This window comes from Rhinichthys klamathensis, unplaced genomic scaffold (assembly GCF_029890125.1).
Source record: "Rhinichthys klamathensis goyatoka isolate OS25496 unplaced genomic scaffold, OSU_Roscu_1.1 h1tg000029l_1, whole genome shotgun sequence".
Lineage (NCBI taxonomy): Eukaryota > Metazoa > Chordata > Actinopteri > Cypriniformes > Leuciscidae > Rhinichthys > Rhinichthys klamathensis.
Genome location: NW_026606579.1, coordinates 3,391,879 through 3,413,042, shown reverse-complemented (window position 1 = coordinate 3,413,042; position 21,164 = coordinate 3,391,879). Strand labels below are relative to the sequence as shown.

Sequence of the window (21,164 nt, the reverse complement as noted above, 5' to 3'; positions counted from 1 at the left end):
TGTGTGTGTGTGTGTGTGTGTGTGTGTGTGTGTGTGTGCGCGCCTCCAGCCGTTGTGAATCTCTGACTCACGGCATTCAGAGGTGTTGATACAGCCGTCACTGAGAGATTTTCTCAGGGTCGTGGGACTGAAATAATCTCATATTTTGCTCTAATGGAAAGCTGTAGCCTCTAAGTGCAGGTCTGGGATCAGATTTTAGACCTTAGTGAACCTTTAACATTGACCAATACAGGTTTTTCGATGAGAAATGTCTCTTGTTTTTACCAAAGTATAAACTGCACTTGTTGTTTATTAGCAACACGTAACCTACCTCAAGTTAATCATTAGACTTAAGGTCGTATCAAGAATAGTGAAATATCACTGGTGTTGCTACCATGAGAATCCTACATGTATATATGTTTGTATATAGACTTTTGTAAATTACTATTATATAAAACTTTTTATTTATTGTATAACATGACTTGTGATATATTTGGTGATACATTTTACACAGGTTAAGGAAAGAAAGGGGAAAAAATAAGAAAAAACACAAAACACAGTGCAAAGAGGTTCCAAAGCCTTTCAGTATTTGATATTTGTATTTGATATATCTGTATATGCCCAGTAATATAAATGGTTAAATATCAGCCTAGCTAGTCGAGTTGTCGAGTTGAATTACAATGTCTTGTTTTTTGCAGGTTTTGAACGTGGCAAAGAAGAAATCCTGCCTCTGAAAGAAGACTCCTCACACTCCATATCCAAGAGCAAGGTAAACTCACACTCACACAGGCTCTTGTTTATTCTCCCCGCCCATGATCCTCTGAGGCCTGGAATCGGATCAATGTGGGTCGGCTGGTCCTCTAGCAATCTTCAGGCCTTGTTTATTAATTATACATAGTCAAGAGCATCTCAAAGGTGACAGGACTGTACATTCATTAGCAGCGCATCAGAAATAACCCTCGAGAAGATGCTGTTAACATCCAACACTCGGTAATATGATCAAATTGCTTCAGGTTTGCGTAAGGTTTTGGATGTCGTGGACGTGCCGCCACATCCAGACAGACCATTAATACATGCACTAGCAATCCCTAATAAATCCCAAGTCACAGATCCCGTCAAACACGAGCGCCGGATTGCAGTCCAGAAGAGCGTGAGAGCGCCGTGTGGAATTAGCTGATATCTTTCAAACCCTTTCAAAGGCATATTTAACCACTGTTTACGTGAAGATATTTCTCATAATCGGCTTTGAAAGGCTTCAGTGTGAAATTAAAAGACAGATCTTTACCTGACACCAGGGTCCGAAATTATGTTTTGACCCACCTGGTGATCTGAGTAAATGTTCAGACTTGAAGTGCTTCTTACTATTCATGAAACTGTATTTTGCATTATTTCTTTTTAAAAATACACTACTTTTTTTTAGCTGTTTTTCCTTTGTATTTTTACAATAAACATTAAACATTTATATTATATTTATTATATTATGTGTGTTGCAGTGTTATTTTGGTATCATTGAGATACTGTTATAATTTTTGTTTATATTTTAAATAATTTTTTATATTTTTATAGTGCTGCACCCATGCGATCTTATTCTTAAATGACATCGATTCACCTTATGAAATTAACTTGATGCTTCAAATAAAGATTGTATCAATTACATCTTTACACCAGTAGGTGGCGACGAGCGAAATCTGTTTGACATTAAATCGTTAAGAGATTCGTTCTTTATGAGTGAGTCATTGAATCATTCGTTCAAACTTTTATCTTTTTCTTTTTTTTTACAAAAAAAATTAATAAAATGAATTAGATATTTTTTTAAATAGACTGCAGCAATAAACATTTTGTCAGAACCCCTAGTAAATTACATGTTATTTTCTTTAGTTGTCTATTCAGAATCGTGAGAGAATCGTAAAAAAAAAAAAAGATTTTTAATCAGTTTAACCCTCTGGGGTTGTTCGTTTAACAGTCACACTTGGGGTGTTCGGGTCCAAATGGACCCAAAGGGCAGGATTCATTTTAAAAAAAAAAAAATCATAAATTTTTTTTTTTTACTTGTTTTTTATTTTAAAAAAATTCTTTTCTTTTTTGGTGTTTTGAGATATTTCATGATTTATAATTAATATTTATGCAATAATTATGACCCATTTAACATAATAGATTTTTTTTTTTTTTTTTTTTTTTTTTTTTATCAAAGCTGTATTACATATTAGAGTGAAGCCTAGGCCTCATGAAAGCAATTTTTGAAAAAATATAGATGCCATCTGGTGGACACACTGAGCATTTTTATCACGCAATAGCACATTTTTACCACTAGTGGATTTACAGCTCTCTGTAGAAAGGCTTGGGGATTCTAGTGATTTTTGCAAATATATACCAATTTTTTTTCAGGTTGTTGATTTTTAAAATATAATAACAGATTCTCAAAGACTATTTTTGTCTTGTTTTTTGTTTGGTTGGTTTAAATGGTAATTTGAAGTGCCAGTTTTACTTTATAATACAGATTATTAAAAATATATAATACATTTCCAATGGGGGTCATTTGGACCCGAAGGTCCTAAGTGTGAGTATTTCTTTTTTTTTTTACAACCACTTAGACTATTCAAATAGGCTATTCTATTTGAATAGTCTGTGTTTTCATATTGAATAATCTGTGTTTTCATATTTTTGACAATTTCACATTCATTTCCTATGGGGGTCCATTTGAACTCGAAGGTCCTGAGTTTGACTATTTTTTTTACAACCACTTAGACTATTCAGATCCTGTCCCCAATTTTTTTGTGTGTTCACATACCTAATACCATAAAGGTCACCTAGTTTCGTAACATTCCGATGAAGCTGTGATTTTTAAAAATTCAAAACAGATTTATGTAATCTGAATTTATGAGTGTGTATAATTGTGTGTGTGTGTGTGTGTGTGAATGTGTCTGTTTTGCACTCTTGATGTTTTATAGATTCACCCCTTCACTGTTGTGTGCTTTTTTTATTGATTGTGGCTGATTTGTAGATTGTACGCACCAAAAAACTCTGTTTTTTCACATTTTTGCCAATTTCCCATTCATTTCCTATGGGGGTCCATTTGGACCCGAAGGTCCTGAGTGTGACTATTTTTTTTACAACCACTTAGACTGTTCACATCCTGTCCCCAATTTTTTTGGGTGTTCATATACCAAATACCAACAAAGTCACCAAATTTCGGACCATTCCGAAGAAGCTGTGATTTTTAACATTTTTTTATTTGAATGATTCGGGTCCATTTGGGCCGAACAACCCCAGAGGGTTAATGTAGTTTATTTATAGTTATTTTAATACTTCAATAAAAAAATAAAACTTTATTTCAGCTAGTTGCCAAAGTAAAATTCCGCTTGATTTTATTTCATGTAATGATTATTTTATTTCTAGTAATGAATGTTTTTTTTTTATGGTTTTGGTTTTTAGTTAATAGTTATATGTGTGCATGTTTAATGAATTATGACATTTATTGAGGCCAAGCTAAAGCGCAGCTCAAAATATCATGATGTGCAGTATGCTGTGCTAATTATTAAAGTCTGTGTTGGTTTCACAGTCGGAAACCAAGCTCTATAATGGCTCAGACAAGGACGTATCTGCGTCTGGAAACAAACTTACAAAGAAGGAGTCTCTCAAGGTATAGCCACACTCATTAATGGCACCCAGAGTTGCACTGTGTTTCTTGCATTTAATAGCTGTTTATGCATTATGAGTACTAAAGACCAATAATTATGACTGTGATGCTTGTTCAGGTGCAAAAGAAGAACTACAGGGAAGAGAAGAAACGCGCCACTAAAGAACTGCTCAGCACCATCACTGATCCGTCTGTCATCGTCATGGCCGACTGGCTCAAGGTGTGTCATTAAAATGTGTTTATTCTTACAGGCCTTTTTCATACTGGAGGTTTCGGTGTGGAATCAAGTTAGTTGCATCGGGAAAACATGAGTGTTTGCGGTACAGATGCACAATTAATTGCTAAATTAATTGCATTCATAAATGACAGCGATTCGGCTATATGTCCATCCCAGTACAGTCACAGCGAACCCAGAGATAGCAGTTGTCATGAATAGGTCTTTTCAACCACACAGTATCTCTCAAATTATCACAGAAGTACTGGTTTATAGATAAACACTGATAGTATAAATATAATATACTATCATATTACTAATATATAGTAAAAATAGAGCAAATCACCTTTTGAAAGTAACTTGATGCTTCAAATAAAAATTGTATCAATGACATCGGTACACCAGTAGGTGGCGACAAGCAACTTTTAAAAATGTATTTGTCATTAAATCATTCATTCAACAGATTCGTTCAAAACGCTGAAGTCTTTACAAGCGAGTCATTGAATCATTCACTCGAACTTTTTTTTTAATTTCACTGCAGCAATTAACATTTTCTCAGAACCACTAGTAAATGACATGCTATTTTATCTAGTCGTCTGCTCAGAATAGAGATCTCTTTTTTTAAACAAAAAAATGGTGATTTCCAGTTTATCCGGAATTGTGCAGCTCTAGTCTGCGTTTCGGTTGTATGGTTCACAAATAATATGAAAGCAATTCGGCCTAATTTCCAGATACCGGTTTTGATTGGAATACAGTCTGCATAAGTAGTATAATACATGTCCATTTATACATAAATGATCTAAAAAATGTCTTATTCTTCATTGAATCTCACGTAATTCATCCACACCAGACAGATGCAAGTGCTCTGCTATTACGTTTTGGTGGTTGAACCCAACAGGACAAAAACATGATTAAAAAGTGAACAGCATTTTTATTTTTTGACGTCTCCTCCTCAGTCTTTACATCGCTGCAGGGGTAAACAGCTGATTTTAATAATCACAGTGACACTCACATTGATTAAAGCAATGTGATAGTATGCAAAAAAGACCTGCAGGGACAGGAGAAAGGGAAGTTAAATCGATCTTATGTTCGGATCAAGTAATCAAACCACATGAGAAAACATCCTTAAAATGACCTCCAGTCTCACATGAGCCCGTTTTCTCTCTCAGATCCGTGGCACGTTGAAGAGCTGGACCAAGCTGTGGTGTGTGCTGAAGCCAGGCGTCCTGCTGATCTATAAGACCAATAAGAACGGCCAGTGGGTCGGTACCGTGCTGCTCAACGCCTGTGAGCTCATCGAGAGACCCTCGAAGAAGGACGGGTTCTGCTTCAAGCTCTTCCACCCCCTCGAGCAGTCCATCTGGGCCGTCAAGGTACATGAGAAAACTCGGAGTAACCTGAACCTTTTTGGATTTGCATTGTTTTGCATTATCATTTGAAACTTAAATGTTTGGAGTAGACATACTGTCACGATCACCAGTGAGAGTTCCCCTTGATAACCATCAGAGGGTACTCCACCTCAGACTATTATCACCCTAGCAAAGACTACATTACCCATAACCCACTGCCCAGAGTATCAGCCATGATTGTATTCAGCTGTTGCTTGTTCGTTTCTGCCTATATAAACCTGGTTAATTGACCGTTCGCAAAGCCCCGCCCCCTTTAGTTACTGTTGCTATGTCCGCCGCTCTCACACCATGTTCTCACGCAGTGAAAAGTACATCGTGGAGCAGAGAGGACACTGACAGACAGGACAGACCAGGTTACTTTTGATGTGAAACAAAGTCTCACCTTTCAAATTTGGTCATTTAAAAAAAATAATTAAACAATAAATACCATTTTGTGGCTCTTTAATGTGTCTGACAGATCGCTGTAGAGCCTCAGTTAAAGCTGCTCGTGAACCGATCATCTCTTCCTTCTAGTTCATTTATGTTTCAAATATTTTTATTAGAGCACATATTCACATCGTTATATTATCTACATCATACACAGGAGTATAATGTATAACCACATAGAAATGTGTGCAGTTAGGACATACTGTCCTCTTTTTGTTTTAGAATATACAACAATGTCAAAACAACACAAAAAAAAGAACAGAATCAATGGATAAACATACAGAGTACAGAAAAAAAAACAAGAAAAGAAACATAAATAATCCCTCTTTCCCACCCTACCCAGCCTTATCCTTCCGTCTAAATACTACTTTATTATAGTTAGAGGGAAACATTAATTTCCACTGCCAGGAGAGAGATAGTGAATGAGAGGTGACCAAACTTTTTCAAAGTGTGGGAGTTTATCCATAAGAATATATTGTATTCTCTCTAAGTAGAGAGTGTTAGTAAGATCACTGAGCCATAACTTTGTGGTGGGTGTTTCTTTTATTTTTCAAATGCATGAGAAGTAGCTTCTTTGCGGTGATGAGACTATAGGAGGCATTGTTGGTAGTTGTTTAACCTTTTAATATCATCTGAAATTCCTAAAATAATAATGTGAGGATTAGGCTCCAATTGTATTTTAAGTATCCTAGAAATTAAACTGAAGATATTAAACCAAAAGATCTTAACTTCTAGTTAATTTATAGTGTCAAATAAACATGAATGAACATCAGAAGGAATGTTGTTTTAACCGCGGAAAGACGTCAGTACACTCCGTTTTTCATGTTCAAATCCTCCAACGTTAATCTAGTAACTCTCCTGACCGCTTTGTCGGAAAAAAATGGCGGATTCGATGGATGGCGGATTATGATTGGTCAATCAAACTCCCTGCGCAGGGTCAATTCAGTCACTCTTCCCTCGGTCTTGTTAGTATGCAAGTACTGCATTTCTGAGCCTTGTTCCCTGGATCTTTGTTATTTCTGTTCCCTGGATATCATTGGTTTTGCTTTAGCCCTGGACATTGTCTTTGTTTGGACTGCTCATCTGTGTTTCTCGACCTTTGCCTGGCCTTTGTGTATGTCTGTGGATTAACCCATTAAACTGCGTATGGATCCTCAACCCTCGCGTCTCGGAGCAGTTATGTTACTCATACCTCTAATTTTGAAGTGCCAAAAGAAGTCTTAAAGGCATAGTAAGACAAAAAATATATAATTATCTAAATATAAAAATAATTTAATATAAAATATACATTCAATATTTAAAAACACACAACCGTTTATAAGATTGGGGTCTGGAGTCTCACCAAGGCTGCATTTATTTGATCAAAAAAAGAGTAAAAAATGTGAAATATTTGTACAACTTTTCTATGTGAATATATTGTAAAAAATTATGTGTCACATGATCCTTCAGAAATCATTCTAATATGCTGATTTGATCCTCAAGAAACATTTCTGATTATTATTATCAGTGTTAAAAACAGTTGTGCTGCTTCATATCTTTGTAGAAACCGTGACACATTTTATTCAGGATTCTTTGATGAAAAGAAAACATTATAAATGTCTTTACTTTCTCCCTTGCTCAATTTAATGTGTCCTTACTGAAGTTTAAAAAAAAAAATCTTATCGTTGACTAAAACTATTGACCGGTAGTGTATAAAAGAAATATAAAGTATATAAAAAGAATATAATACTTCTAATATTCTTTTATAAGTGTAAAAAGTACCATTTGGATAGTGTGATGAAGTGTTTATTGTGTTTACGTGTGTCTCAGGGCCCTAAAGGAGAAGCCGTGGGGTCCATCACACAGCCGTTACCCAGCAGCCACCTGATCTTCAGAGCGGCTTCAGAATCTGACGGTGAGACACACACTCAACAGACTGACCAAATAAAGCGCTGTATTTTCCTGCGGCTTCAATCTTGTGCGTGATGTGTGCAGGCCGATGTTGGATGGACGCTCTTGAACTGGCTCTGAAATGCTCGAGTTTGTTGAAGAGAACGATGATCAGAGAGGGCAAAGAGGAGACGCCACAGACCGCAGAGCACATCAACTTCTACAGTCTCCTGCGGGCGCACAACATGCAGGGCTTTCAGTGAGAACACATTAACACACTGAGCTGGCATGTTACGGGCTCTTTAGATTCATATTTTATTCAGCATTGATAAAAACTGACACTTCATGAACTTGCATATTCATTTTTAATGACGGACGATCAGCGGCAGAGTGCCGTGACATTTACTTGAAATCTTTAGTGAGAGTTCAGTCTTGGCTAATATAATACCAGATAGTTATTTTTATTTTATGGCTCACTAGAAAAATGATAACCAATGATATAAATCTTCAATGACTACGTTTACATGCACATTCACGATCGAGCACATTAATGCTGCCTACTTTTTCAGTGGTGTTGGTTCTGGAAGTATTTTTTCCATTCATTTTTCCCATAGGGATTTAGAAATAGTCTTTATAAAAGCGTTATACACCATGAACTAAAACAGCCAGCTATGAGGTGAATCACTACATTACAAACTTTGATTTGAAGCAAAAAAGTATTTGATAATCAGACTAAAAGATAAAGGTACAAGACTGCGTACTTAGCGGCTTTAGCGAGGAAAATAACCACAAAAGAAAGCATTGCGATGACATAAAAAAAAAATTACGTTTATTGCAAAGAAAGAAAGAAAGCATAGAAAGACCGTCATGCTTTACAGCTAAAGAGCTCTTTTGGCGTATTTTGCTTGTTGCAACCCTCTGATTGGGGGAATTGTCTGTACTGCATCATGGGTAATGTCGTTTTTCATCAAATTCAGCTGGTAAACATGATTATTTCAAAAATAAGTTGAAATAATGCGGGCTAACGGCTTTAACAAAAGCCTATACAATCGATTAACAACCTCTTGGCTCACAGTAGGTCCGTTTTTAAAGGTTTATTACTTGTCGTCAAAAAGCATTTTCACTATTAACCCACAGTTTTAACTTCTCTATACTCTATACGCTTACATTAACCAAACCTGATGTAGTCAGCGCATCACTAGTCACCGATTAATGTAAGTCCTGTGTTTGTGTACTAACTGAGAGTTTGCGTGATCCACCAGGTTTAATGACAGTGACCAGTTTAAGGATCCAGACCTGTATTCTGATAAGTCGGACCGTGAGAATGAGCAGGAGCAGGAGGAGTGGGAAAATGAGGTGATGGATAAAAGTGAAGAGAGCGACAGCGACACGTCGGAGCGACAGGAAGACTCGTACGTCGACATGGATCCCAACGAGACGTTGCGGGAAACGCCGTACATTGAGCAGAGCCACGAGGAGCTCGGAGAGGTGTGTGTGCCAGTCAAGTCCAGCTATATACAATCCCTCATTTAAAAACACTGTAAATGCTACGTGAATAATGACATTATCATGATGAATTGTCATATTATAAGTCGTTTGGCTCAAGTGGAGTGCTATTAATGCACAGATGCTAACACAATATTCAGACGTCTATTTTTACAGCAGACAGCTGGGGAGATGAACAGAAAGTCTGTGGTGGATATGACACAATCTGTTCACTCAATCTGTGTGTGTGTTGTGTTTTTCAGGCTGGCGAAGCGGCTCAGACAGAGACGGTATCAGAAGAGAATAAATCTCTGATCTGGACTCTACTGAAGCAGGTCCGGCCCGGCATGGACCTGTCCAAAGTCGTTCTGCCCACCTTCATCCTGGAGCCACGATCCTTCCTGGACAAACTGTCTGATTACTACTACCACGCTGACTTCCTGTCGGAGTAAGATAACACACACACACACACACGCACACAGTGACGTTCAGAGTATTCAGATGGTCCTTTATATTCCCAAATAAATCGGAAACTAATAAAATAATTGAAATAAAGCTGAATGAATATATGTTAATGTTTGTTGAAAAACTAAAATGAAAATTGTTAGTGAAATACATAGTTGAAGCACTACTAAAACTGAAATAAAAATCATGCAAAATATAAATAAATTAATAACAATTAATTAAAGAACACCATAAAATTACTAAATGAACCTAACAATTAACATATGAAAATAAATATTAATATCAATTTGAAATATTAATAACTAGTAGTAGTAGTTTATGAATAATAATAAAATGACACTGGTTACAAATCTAGTGCATTGTTAGGTCCTACTTAAAAAATATATTGTGTTTTAAAAAACATACGTTGTTCTAAAATTAAAGTGATTTAAAAAACATTAAATTGTGTTTAAAAACAAATAATGTGTTAAAATTATATAGATTTTTAAAATATTATATTTATATTAGTGCTGGGCAAGTTAACGCGTTATTATCGCGTTAACGCATTTATTAATTAATGCCGACAATTTTTTTATCGCGCGTTAACGCAGTTTTTTTTATTATTATTATTTTGAAAGTCCGTTGCTCACTGGCTCTGAATACACATAGGCCTACAGTCAAACCATGATCACAGGAGGGGTGGGATGTTGGTCAGCCAGCAAATAACCCACCCAAACAAGCAGTGGAGAGGCTTTGGCAGGTTCTCTCAGGTGAACAGAAAGGGAGAAAGCGCTCCGCGAGTGAATGACAGGCGCTCTATGGATAGTAACCATGCAACGGCTTCTGTGCGCTACGCAGCTGTAGTCTTTTTAACTTAAATTAAAATTATACATAACTTTACCTGATAGGCCTGCGTTTAGTTTAGCGGGGATGCTCTGCCATGTGAATTCCCTCCTGTTGATGTCCTGATAACTATTTAGATTCTGGAAACTCACAAACAGCGAGCCAAGGATCAGTCTCTCTTCCAATGATTTGTGCTGCGCGTCGTGTACAAAAAGTTAGACAATTCAACTTCGGCAACGCGCGGGCGCGTGCGTGAGGCGAGCATGACCGCAACAGTTTCACAGGAACGCACCCGCTTGTCGCTGCACCAGTGCTCGACCACTTCACCTCACTCTAGGCTGATTTATACTTCTGCGTCGGACCTAAGCCGGAGCCTCTACGCTATAGACTACGCGTTGGTTTTCATTTATAAATCTGCGTCGTTGACGCGCAATTACACATGCAGAGGGAGAGTGTGAACCCCGGGGAGCGGTTCTAGCAATCACAGCGCTTGCAGTACGCGTAGAATTGACGTTACATTTTTGGAGAGATGCACGTCAGGGTACGCGCGCTACACAGCTACGGCGTGAGTTCGACGCAGAAGTATAAATTGGGCTTTACCTCTGTTTAATGTAATCTTACGTGGGAAACCATGGCATGCCATGACCAAACCTAAGCTGCTATCAGAGAAGTAACGTTGGTCGACTTATATCTGTAGTAGTGATCATGACCCTTTGACTACATAGACTGTTTCTGCTGCTCCCTGATACAAGATACCTGTTCAGAAAAAAAAAGAAAAAAAAACTGGACTCGTTTTAACAAGCTAGATAAATATATTCAGTATTTGATTTGATTACGTTAATGTTTAAGTTGAGATTTACAAGAAATATTTTATTGATACTGTGTAAAGGGAATACTGCTGGTATAAAAGCACCTTATTTGTTTAAAGTTTTTGCAAACCACATGTTATTGCACTTTTGTAGCAGTACATTTAAATCAAAAGTGCGCAATACACTACTTTAGAATTCATTATTCAATATTGCGCGTAACAACGCGATTAATCGCGATTAATCGCAAGAAATCATGCGATTAATCGCGATAAAAAATTTTAATCGTTGCCCAGCACTAATTTATATTTTTAAATGTAATTTATATTAAAATTATTTTAGCATTATTAAGGACATTATTTAGCATTATTAAATAATAATCCAATTAATTAAATGACATTTATTCATATTAATAATAATCACAATAAATTGTTTATTATTGTGATTATTATAATAATAAATAAATGTACTTTATTTCATTGGATTGTTCGTCCACATATAGTCCTCAGTGTGAAGGCAAAATAAAATGTAAAAATATACATAAAATCTGAATTTAGTTTGTTTTATTAAAGAAGCTTTATCATAATTGTCTGTGGTTTGTGTCATCAGAGCGGCGGTGGAGGAGAACGCTTATAACCGTATGAAGAAGGTGGTCAAATGGTACATTTCTGGATTCTACAAGAAGCCAAAGGTGAAGACAGATTCACTTACAGCCATCAGGCGTCTCAAATCTGTCATTTGACTTCATATTTTCATATTTTCGTCATTGACAGGGTTTAAAGAAACCGTATAACCCCATTATCGGAGAAACATTTCGCTGTTTATGGATCCACACCAAGACAAACAGCAAAACCTTCTACATCGCAGAGCAGGTAAAGCAGTGACATCCACTTTGCTTCCAGTTAGTATATTATTGAACTACACACCAAGATAATACATATGTTGTCCTCCAGGTATCCCATCATCCTCCAGTGTCAGCCTTTTATGTCAGTAACAGGAAGGATGGCTTTTGTCTGAGCGGCAGCATCCTGGCCAAGTCCAAGTTTTACGGTGAGACAGAAGATACACTATTAAATCGCATGATTTTGTATAACACACACACGTCTGATTGTGAGTTTGTTGGTGTTTTTTAGGAAACTCTCTGTCGGCCATCTTGGACGGTGAAGCCAGGTTGTCGTTTCTGAACAGAGGGGAGGACTATGTGATGAACATGCCCTACGCTCACTGCAAAGGTCTGTTTGCGCACGTGCACATATACGCTAATGTGAACTATCACCCGTCAGCACAGCTAACAGTCATACTGCACGACTAACCCTATCCCCGTTGTCTTCTGTAGGGACACATCTAGGTATGTTTACATGTCTAGTCACTCGTTTGGACTGGTTTAGATACGTGTGCAGTATCCAGGCTAGATTTTGCATTTTAGTTAGAAGAATATGACGGTTTGGTAACACTTTATACAGTATATCTCTTAATAATAACAAGAAAAACAATAGTTCATTATGTAACGCTTAACAGATCTTTAGCTAATGTACATTTAAATGGTTTTTAATTTATATATATTATGTATTTACTAAAGTGTGTATATTTTATTATTTATATTAAAAATCATATATATTATCTCTCTCTCTCTCTCTCTCTCTCTATATATATATATATATATATATATACACACACACACACACATACATGTTAATAATAATATATTTGTGTTTAATATTTAGTAATATGGATATGTACCGTATTTATATTTATGTAATTTACTTGTAAAATGATATTTGTAATGTAAATATATTAAATGTTAATTGTTTATATATATATATATATACTTATTTTTACATATTATTAATGATTCATAATTATTATAAATATAGTAATTTATAAAATAATGTAATTATAAATATTTATAAAAATTGTGTATATATATATATAATACGATTCATAATTGTATTGTAGTTGTCATGTATATTTATAAAGATTTATTCATATACAGGTGCTGGTCAACGAATTAGAATTATTTTAAATAGTGCAATCATGAAATTCTTTGAATGCATTTTTTGTGCAGAAAGCAAATCAGGTGTTCACCGCACCTGTCCTACTCGTTAGACTAATCACAGAACTCGTTATCTGGAAAAAAAATTGCTCAGCTGAGCTTTCCAAAAGGCCCATTTAGGCCATTTAACTGTGACACTGTTGTTTTATTGAATTAGAATAATGGTGAAAGCGTTTCATTGAATTAGAATAAATGCTCAAATTTTTGTTTTCTGTGAAGAGTGTTCACTGTGCAGTATAAAGTCAGGGTTGAGTAGAATTTCTAAGTTGTAAAATCAATCATGGGTAAGCAGCGCGACCTCTCAACCGGAATAGTGGCTCAAATTCAAGCCCTTCGCCAACAAGGCTTGACCCAAACTAAAATTGCTGAGCAGCTCGGCATCAGCCAGTCTTCCGTCTGCAAAGCTCTCAAGAAAAACTGCAGCAAGCGCACCAACTGTTCCGGCGTCCGAAAAACTTCTGCTCGCGACAACAAGCAGCTGAGAAAGATCGCAGTCAGCAACCGGTTCAAGTCCACTTCCGAGCTCACCGACTTGTGGAACAAGCAGACCGGCGCTGACGTCTCCAGATCAACCACTTACCGTCGTCTGCGCGAACTCGGCTTCAAATCTCGCATTCCAGCAGTAAAACCGATGCTGAACAAGAAACAAATGGTGAAACGGCTGAAGTGGGCCAAAGAACACGGCGAGTGGACTGCTGAAGACTGGCAGAAAGTGGTCTTCAGTGACGAATCACGCTTCTGCATCTCCTTCGGTGACCAAGGTCCTCGTGTCTGGCGTCGTGGTGGCGAAACCTACAACCACGAGTGCGTGAAAAGATCCGTCAAGTTTCCCCAGAGCGTTATGGTCTGGGGATGCATGTCCGCTCGAGGTGTAGGGAAACTCTGCTTCCTCAAGAAGACTGTCAATGCTGCCGTATATCAAGATGTTCTGGAAACGTTCCTGATTCCGACTGTTGAGGAACAGTTCGGCGAAGAAGACTTCATATTTCAACAGGATCTTGCACCGGCTCATGCGGCAAAGTCGACCAAAGATTGGTTCACTAAAAAACAGCTTGAAGTTTTGGCATGGCCGGCCAACTCGCCTGACCTCAATGTCATTGAAAGCCTTTGGGCCATCGTCAAGCGGAAAATTCGCGACAGAAAGCCTACTACGCTGGACCAACTGAAGCAGAACATCGCCACTGCCTGGGAAGCTGTGAGTGCGGAAACTTGCGACAAGCTGGTCAAATCGATGCCGCGGAGACTTCAGGCAGTCATACAAGCCAAAGGGGCAGCCACAAAATACTGAGAAAGTGATGATTGTAATTATAATAAAAATTATTGCAATTCAATGAAACGCTTTCACCATTATTCTAATTCAATAAAACAACAGTGTCACAGTTAAATGGCCTAAATGGGCCTTTTGGAAAGCTCAGCTGAGCAAATTTTTTTCCAGATAACGAGTTCTGTGATTAGTCTAACGAGTAGGACAGGTGCGGTGAACACCTGATTTGCTTTCTGCACAAAAAATGCATTCAAAGAATTTCATGATTGCACTATTTAAAATAATTCTAATTCGTTGACCAGCACCTGTATATATATATATACAATGCATATAGTAATACAAATAACAAGATTATAAATTTATATATGTTTGTGTGTAAATACATGATTATAACAATATTTTATTTATATATATATATATATATATATATATATAATATGCATTTAATAATATACTTTTTTCATATTTGATCTGTTAAGCTTTCACTAGTATTTGCTAATGTTGAATTGTTATCATAGAGCGTTACCAAAGACCCTTCTCCTGCAGACTGAGCTCTGGCTTAGCAAGCGTCATGTATTACGGCTCTTTGTCCAGTAACGTGATTTGTGCGTTGTTGGTTTAAAAAAAAAAAGATTATTATTATTATTATTATTATAGGAGAACCTGTGCAAATACAAAAAATCGCAATGTCCTTGCACACACACACATAGGTTTATTCAGTAACAGTCAGATACAACATTCACCCATGCATATTAACACACATTCTGTGTCTGTGTGTCTCTCAGGGATCCTGTACGGTACTATGACTCTGGAGTTGGGCGGACAGGTGTCCATTACCTGTGAGAAGACGGGCTACAGCGCTCAGCTGGAGTTCAAACTCAAGGTGTGTGTGTGTGTGTGTATGTGTGTTTTTGAGCTTTTGTGACATTTAGAAGAACAGTGGGGCGCAGACAGAAAGGCCACAGACATCACATTCGTAACACATCATACCAAATGCCACACTGATAACGGCACAACATCCACAAATGGGTGATGCTTTGTATGACCTGTTTCAATGGCATGACTGATATTTCCCCGTCATCTCAGCCGTTCCTTGGCAGCAGTGATAGTGTCAATCAGATCAACGGGAAGATCAAACTTGGGAAGGAGGTGCTGGCGACACTCGAGGGGCACTGGGTGAGTAGTGTGTGTGTGTGTGTGTGTGTGTGTGTGTGTGTACAAAAATAACAAGAAATCAACTGTAAAAGTCATTGCACACTGAGTCCTAAATTTTCCCACGTTAAAAAGTAAATACGACCTCACGGTGTCAATTACGTTTACACACTGCCTCGGAAACTTTCGTCCGTCATAAAAAAATTGGGATTGGATTGGATTTTCTGCATTTTGAGAGGTGTTTTGACAATTCAGAGCTGCAGAATGACGAATACGAAAAAACGCATACGAAAATTTCGGACTCAGTGTGCAAGGGCCTTGAGGGTTACATATAAATCCCAAAATGGGTCTCTTTACATGTCAATCAAACGCTTTTTAATGTCAAAGTGAGCAGCTCTTGGCCGGAATAGTCAAAAGCATGTCTAATATGTCTAAAGCGTGTGGTCTAATATGTCTAAATTCCACAACTAATGATTTTAGCAAATCGAAATGTCTTTTGACCTGAAACTAAGGCTTCTTAGAGCTCTTTGAGATTCAGATTGTCATTTTGTGTGTTTTCTACAGGACAGTGAAGTCTTCATCAACGATAAGAAGACGGGTGAGATGGAGACGTTCTGGAACCCGACGCCGGAGCTGAGGCAGGACCGACTGATCCGAGGCACCGTTCCTCCTGAAGAACAGAGCGAGTTTGAGTCCGAGAGGTATTGATGCTCATCACATGATGCGGGATCACGAAATTCATTCGTAAACATATATATACAGGGCTTAAAGTATTCCGGCACCGTGCCGGATCTCCGGCGTGCGGCCGTGAGGAAAAAATGATTATTTTCGCATGCGATTCATTTTTGTCCAGCTAACGTGTTAAAATATTTAAGCAATTAACACAGCATCCATTCTTTCTGTCATCCTTTAGCTAGGGTTATGATCACGCTCTTATTCACGCAAATGCTTTAAACCACTCATGCTCGACAAGACAAAAGAGAACGCGCTTTCAGTGAATGTCCTCCTGACGCGCGCGCACACACACACAAACACGAGATCGACGCACAGAAAGACGCGCGCGCATCGAGTTCTCTTTCGCGCTTGAACGAACAATAACACACACATTTATGCCAAAATGTCAGTTTTGTCGAGTATCCTCACAAGAACAGTCTTAAATGAGTTAAATACAATCTTAAATGGAAGTAAATAGTAGTGAGAGAATGAGATGCGTGAGATCCTGTCAGCAGCGGCAGATCTTAAAGTGACAGGAGCCATTAATTCTGTCTGTCAGTAAAGTTAACCTAAAGAACAGAGAGAACAGAGAAAATTACTAACTGCCCTCGACTAAAGAACGCTTGTAGCTTTGATAAGGATTAAACTAAATTTCATTTAAAATGTATGTGCGGACTGTTTTATAACCTTATTCAATTTCTGTATGGTACAGTTTGAAGCCTAATGTTTAAAATTTGGGGGGAAATCATTTTCATCGAGACATCAGTAGATATAATATGAGTGATACTGGCTTTCATTCATAAAAAGACGGCATTAAGATAAAGCTGTAATACTTGAAAATAAATGGTGCCATTGAAGATAAGTTCATCTACCCCCCCCTTCACTTTAACCCCTGTGTATATATATACAGTAGAGATGCACGGATGAGCTCCAACGTCACCTGAATCCGCAGCCAAAAACAAATCATCCACCCGCCACCCACCCGCACCAATAACTTAAGTATCCGCACCCGATGGTCAAATTATAATTACTCTTGTGTGTTGTTACGCGTGATGATGAATGGATGATCATCACCTTCAGCAACAGCGGACTCGGCGACGGTTGATGCACGCATCTCTAATGGTAACATTATACACTGATGAATGAGCGCTGCTTTTAAATGAACATTTCTTTAAAACAAAATTTATTTGACAGAATTTCATTTTCTTAATGGCATAAACAGGGTTTACTCCCATGAAACTTAAACTGGAATGTCACTGTTTCTGTCACTGCGACTTCCCGAACAGGCAAACACACACACACACACACGCACACAAACACCTCACAGCCGTTGCATATAACATACCCAGCACTTGATTAATCGTCGTTAACCACTTCGCTAAGGCCCCGTTCACACTGCAGGCAAAAGTGGCCCAAATCTGATTTTTTTTGGGTCAAGTGACCAGGTCAGACTTCTTCAGAGGTAGTGTGAACACTCAAATCTAGCCCAGATCTGATTTTTTCAAATCAGATTTAGACCACATACATATGTGGTCCTGAATCAGACCCAGATCTGATTTTTTTCAATGCGGCCGCAGTGTGAACAATCAAGGCGGATTTGATGCGACTTTTACGTCAATCTACGTCGACATTTGTCAAAATTATGCGCCGGCGAAGCCCTAGACACAACAGACACAGACAGTAGCCTAACATTAAAAACTTGACTAGATATGGAGAACAGCGATGAAGCGAGTCAATGAGAGTGAGGTGTTAGATCTAAGTAGTATATGGGGAGATACTTCAATTCAAGCTAGAAGGACCTACCGTAACCGCTCCGTTTTTGAAAAAATTGCACACGAAATGGAGGAACGGGGACACAGGAGAACAGCGTCTCAGTGAAACTATTCACGTCATATTCCCACCACTCCTGGCTTCGTCTACGCATCCACACAGATCTCTGTAGTGAATTTGCAACCATAAACCCGCAAAAGTTTACATTACACAAACATTTTGAAATAAATGCGAACATGCTTACTTCCTCCATAACCTCCCGAACTTTAGTGCAACCGCGTGCTGCGTCTGATGTCATTGTTATTGTTCTTTTGCACATGCCGGTTAGTTTGAAACCTCAAACAGTTCACACTGCAATCAGATATAGGTCACATTTTAAAAGGTAATGTGAACAGCCAATCAAAAAATCGGATCTGAGCAAAAAATCAGAATTGAGCATTAGGACTTGCGGTGTGAACGTGGCCTAAATCGCTCCCACACGGTACTTTTCTTTCTTTCCTTCCTTTTGTTTTGTTTTTAATTCTTCTTTTTTACTTCACTCTCGGACCTGCTCCATTTCTGCTTAACAAAGCGGACCCAGCGCAGCGTATATCTTAAAGAGAGTGCAAATTAGTGCCTGGCGGAAAAAAATTACATTTTAGACATATTTTTGTTAATAATGATTTATCATATCCACCCGAAATTAATCAGAATGTTATTTTTATTACTTGACCCGCCCGATCCGCAGCGCCCGCGGATATAACCGTGATCCGCGCATCACTAATATACAGTATAATGTGGAATGCCACGGAATTTGGAAAATAAATTATGGAATAAATCAAAATGTACACGTAATCGAATCGTGATATGGACTAGTGTCTGTGAATATTAAACCACAAAAGACAGCTATTGAGATCTGAAGTCTGGATGTTCTGCGTGAGCGGCACAGTTTCGTCCACTACACACACACACACTGAAGCACGCGTGGCGCCCGTTGTGTTTTCAGCATCTGCCGTCTCACTATATGAGGAACACATAAACTTCATCTGGTGAAGAGTCTCTACACCAGCATTTCATATGAGAAAATTATCAGTTACACTCAGAAACTCAAAGAGCTTCTCTACAACCCGCCAAAATAAAAAAAGTTCGGTTTAACTTGAAGAAATTGTGACATCACTATTGGACATTATTGGAATATCAAACGGCTTTTCTATTTTATTATTTTAACAGTAAACCACTGTTGTACACTTTAAAAGATTAACACAATAATGTTTTATGCCTTTTTTTGGTTGCCACCATTTTTGATTAATACATTGTATTAATTACAACCCAGAATTTCTAGAAATTTTTTTGTATAAATAAATTGTTAAAGTTTTATGAATTCAATTGGTTAGACATGATTTTTTATTAATGAAAATTAATTAAACCGTTAAAACAGACAAATTTAATTAGAAAACAGAATTTTGGGAAAATAAAATGGTAAAATAAAACTAGATTTATTAGGGCCCTAAAAATTTTATTTTTGTTAAACTTTAAGCTTTAATTTTACCATTAAAATGGAAAGCAGAAAAAATTAAAACTAAAAAAATCTGAAAAATGGATTTCATAGGGCGCTACATGATTGCTAATGCTCAGTGACGTGAGAAATAACATAGTTTCACGATTATTATGAAAAGGAACACATTTCCAGAAGTCTTTCTCTGTCATCTTCAGGCTGTGGCAACATGTGACACGGGCCATAAATAACAAGGACCAGACGGAGGCGACCAATGAGAAGTTCATCCTGGAGGAGGTTCAGAGGAAGGCGGCACGCGAGCGCAAGGCCAAGTGTGAGGACTGGATGCCCGCGCTGTTCGAGCAAGACCCCGTCACCGGAGAGTGGCATTACCGCTACGCTGAGTAAGCACAGACTTATATTTCATTACGCTTTAAAAGATTCACTCAACTGATGTTGTATGCCTTCACTTGAATGCCACTGTGTTTGAAGATAAATTTGTATTAAATCATAAATCCAGAAAAATTAAAGCACAACACAGAAAAATATTCATTAGGCTCTATTATTATTAAAATTGTATTCCATTATTAAAGTTTGATGAGTTTTATTAAGTAGACATGATTTTTGATGATTCAATTATATTTTTTTATTTTATTTATTTAACTAAACCATCAAAATGGACTGCAGAAAATATGAATGGAAAACAAGGAATTTGGGAAAAAATAAAACAGATTTTATAGGGTCATTTTTGTTCAACTTAAAAAAAAATTATGATGTTTCAACACAGGATAAAAAAAAACGTTACATTTCACAAGGCCCTATTGTTATAAAATGTTTTATTAATTAAGTTGTTAGCTTTTTGTGAATTCAATTGATTAGACATGATTTTTGATTATTAAAATTAAGTTTGTTTATTTAATTTAACCAAATTGAATCCAGAAAAATTCTAAAGGAAAACACAGAAAAATGAAACTGATTTCATAGGGCCCAATATTTTTTTATTTTTTTTTGATAGCTAAAATTGAATAAAGCATTAAAACGGATTTTGAGAGCAGTTTGGCCAGCACTCGCTGTTGGTTTTCTAACACACGCTGCCCCCTCCTGGACAGGAAGTGCATTGTAGCGTGTCCCGTTTACTGTGAGGATGGTGTGTTTCTCTCTGTGTCCTAGCACTCGTCCGTGGGATCCGCTCAACGATCTGATTCAGTTCGAGAAAGACGGCTGTATTCAGACCAAAGTGCGCCACAGGACGCCTATGGTACGTTCAGCCAGTGTAGTTAGTCTCAGTACCCAGCAGGGCTCCCGGAGGGACAATTACCTGAGCCAGGTACGTCCTTCTGTCCCTACCTTTCCCTTCTTCTTCCCACAATCCCTCTCTCTGCTTCCATCTCATCATCGCCTGCCGTCGCCTGCGCTCTGTCCATTCTTCAACCTACCATTCACCGTTCTGCAATGCAACCAATCATCTGCTGCCTGACCTGGTCACATGACCACTCTGCTTCATTTTCAGCTTTTGTTTTTTCTTTGTGCTCTTTGGCGTCTGCAACTGACTCGCATGCATGCCTGTGTTATGGGATGCAGGGATGCATCTTTGAAACTTGGGTCCAAAATTAATTGTTTTGTGA

The 21,164-nt window shown here is 37.7% G+C and overlaps 1 protein-coding gene across 5 annotated transcripts in view; it reads left to right on the top strand.

The window, feature by feature from the left end:
* The window catches only part of osbpl8 (oxysterol binding protein-like 8), an 84,934-nt gene that overhangs the window by 62,503 nt on the left and 1,267 nt on the right, over nucleotides 1–21,164 (top strand). For 3 of the 5 annotated variants that reach the window (XM_056245299.1, XM_056245302.1, XM_056245301.1), the window contains 17 exons: nucleotides 678–748; nucleotides 3,539–3,619; nucleotides 3,735–3,836; nucleotides 5,000–5,203; nucleotides 7,475–7,559; nucleotides 7,640–7,793; nucleotides 8,797–9,022; nucleotides 9,283–9,467; nucleotides 11,722–11,803; nucleotides 11,886–11,984; nucleotides 12,066–12,162; nucleotides 12,246–12,344; nucleotides 15,215–15,312; nucleotides 15,516–15,605; nucleotides 16,146–16,282; nucleotides 19,758–19,943; nucleotides 20,710–20,866. In XM_056245299.1, coding sequence (XP_056101274.1) covers nucleotides 678–748; nucleotides 3,539–3,619; nucleotides 3,735–3,836; nucleotides 5,000–5,203; nucleotides 7,475–7,559; nucleotides 7,640–7,793; nucleotides 8,797–9,022; nucleotides 9,283–9,467; nucleotides 11,722–11,803; nucleotides 11,886–11,984; nucleotides 12,066–12,162; nucleotides 12,246–12,344; nucleotides 15,215–15,312; nucleotides 15,516–15,605; nucleotides 16,146–16,282; nucleotides 19,758–19,943; nucleotides 20,710–20,866 — 2,153 coding nt within the window. The remainder of the gene's footprint in view (nucleotides 1–677; nucleotides 749–3,538; nucleotides 3,620–3,734; nucleotides 3,837–4,999; nucleotides 5,204–7,474; nucleotides 7,560–7,639; nucleotides 7,794–8,796; nucleotides 9,023–9,282; nucleotides 9,468–11,721; nucleotides 11,804–11,885; nucleotides 11,985–12,065; nucleotides 12,163–12,245; nucleotides 12,345–15,214; nucleotides 15,313–15,515; nucleotides 15,606–16,145; nucleotides 16,283–19,757; nucleotides 19,944–20,709; nucleotides 20,867–21,164) is intronic. The other 2 variants (XM_056245300.1, XM_056245303.1) reach the window with 1 other exon arrangement.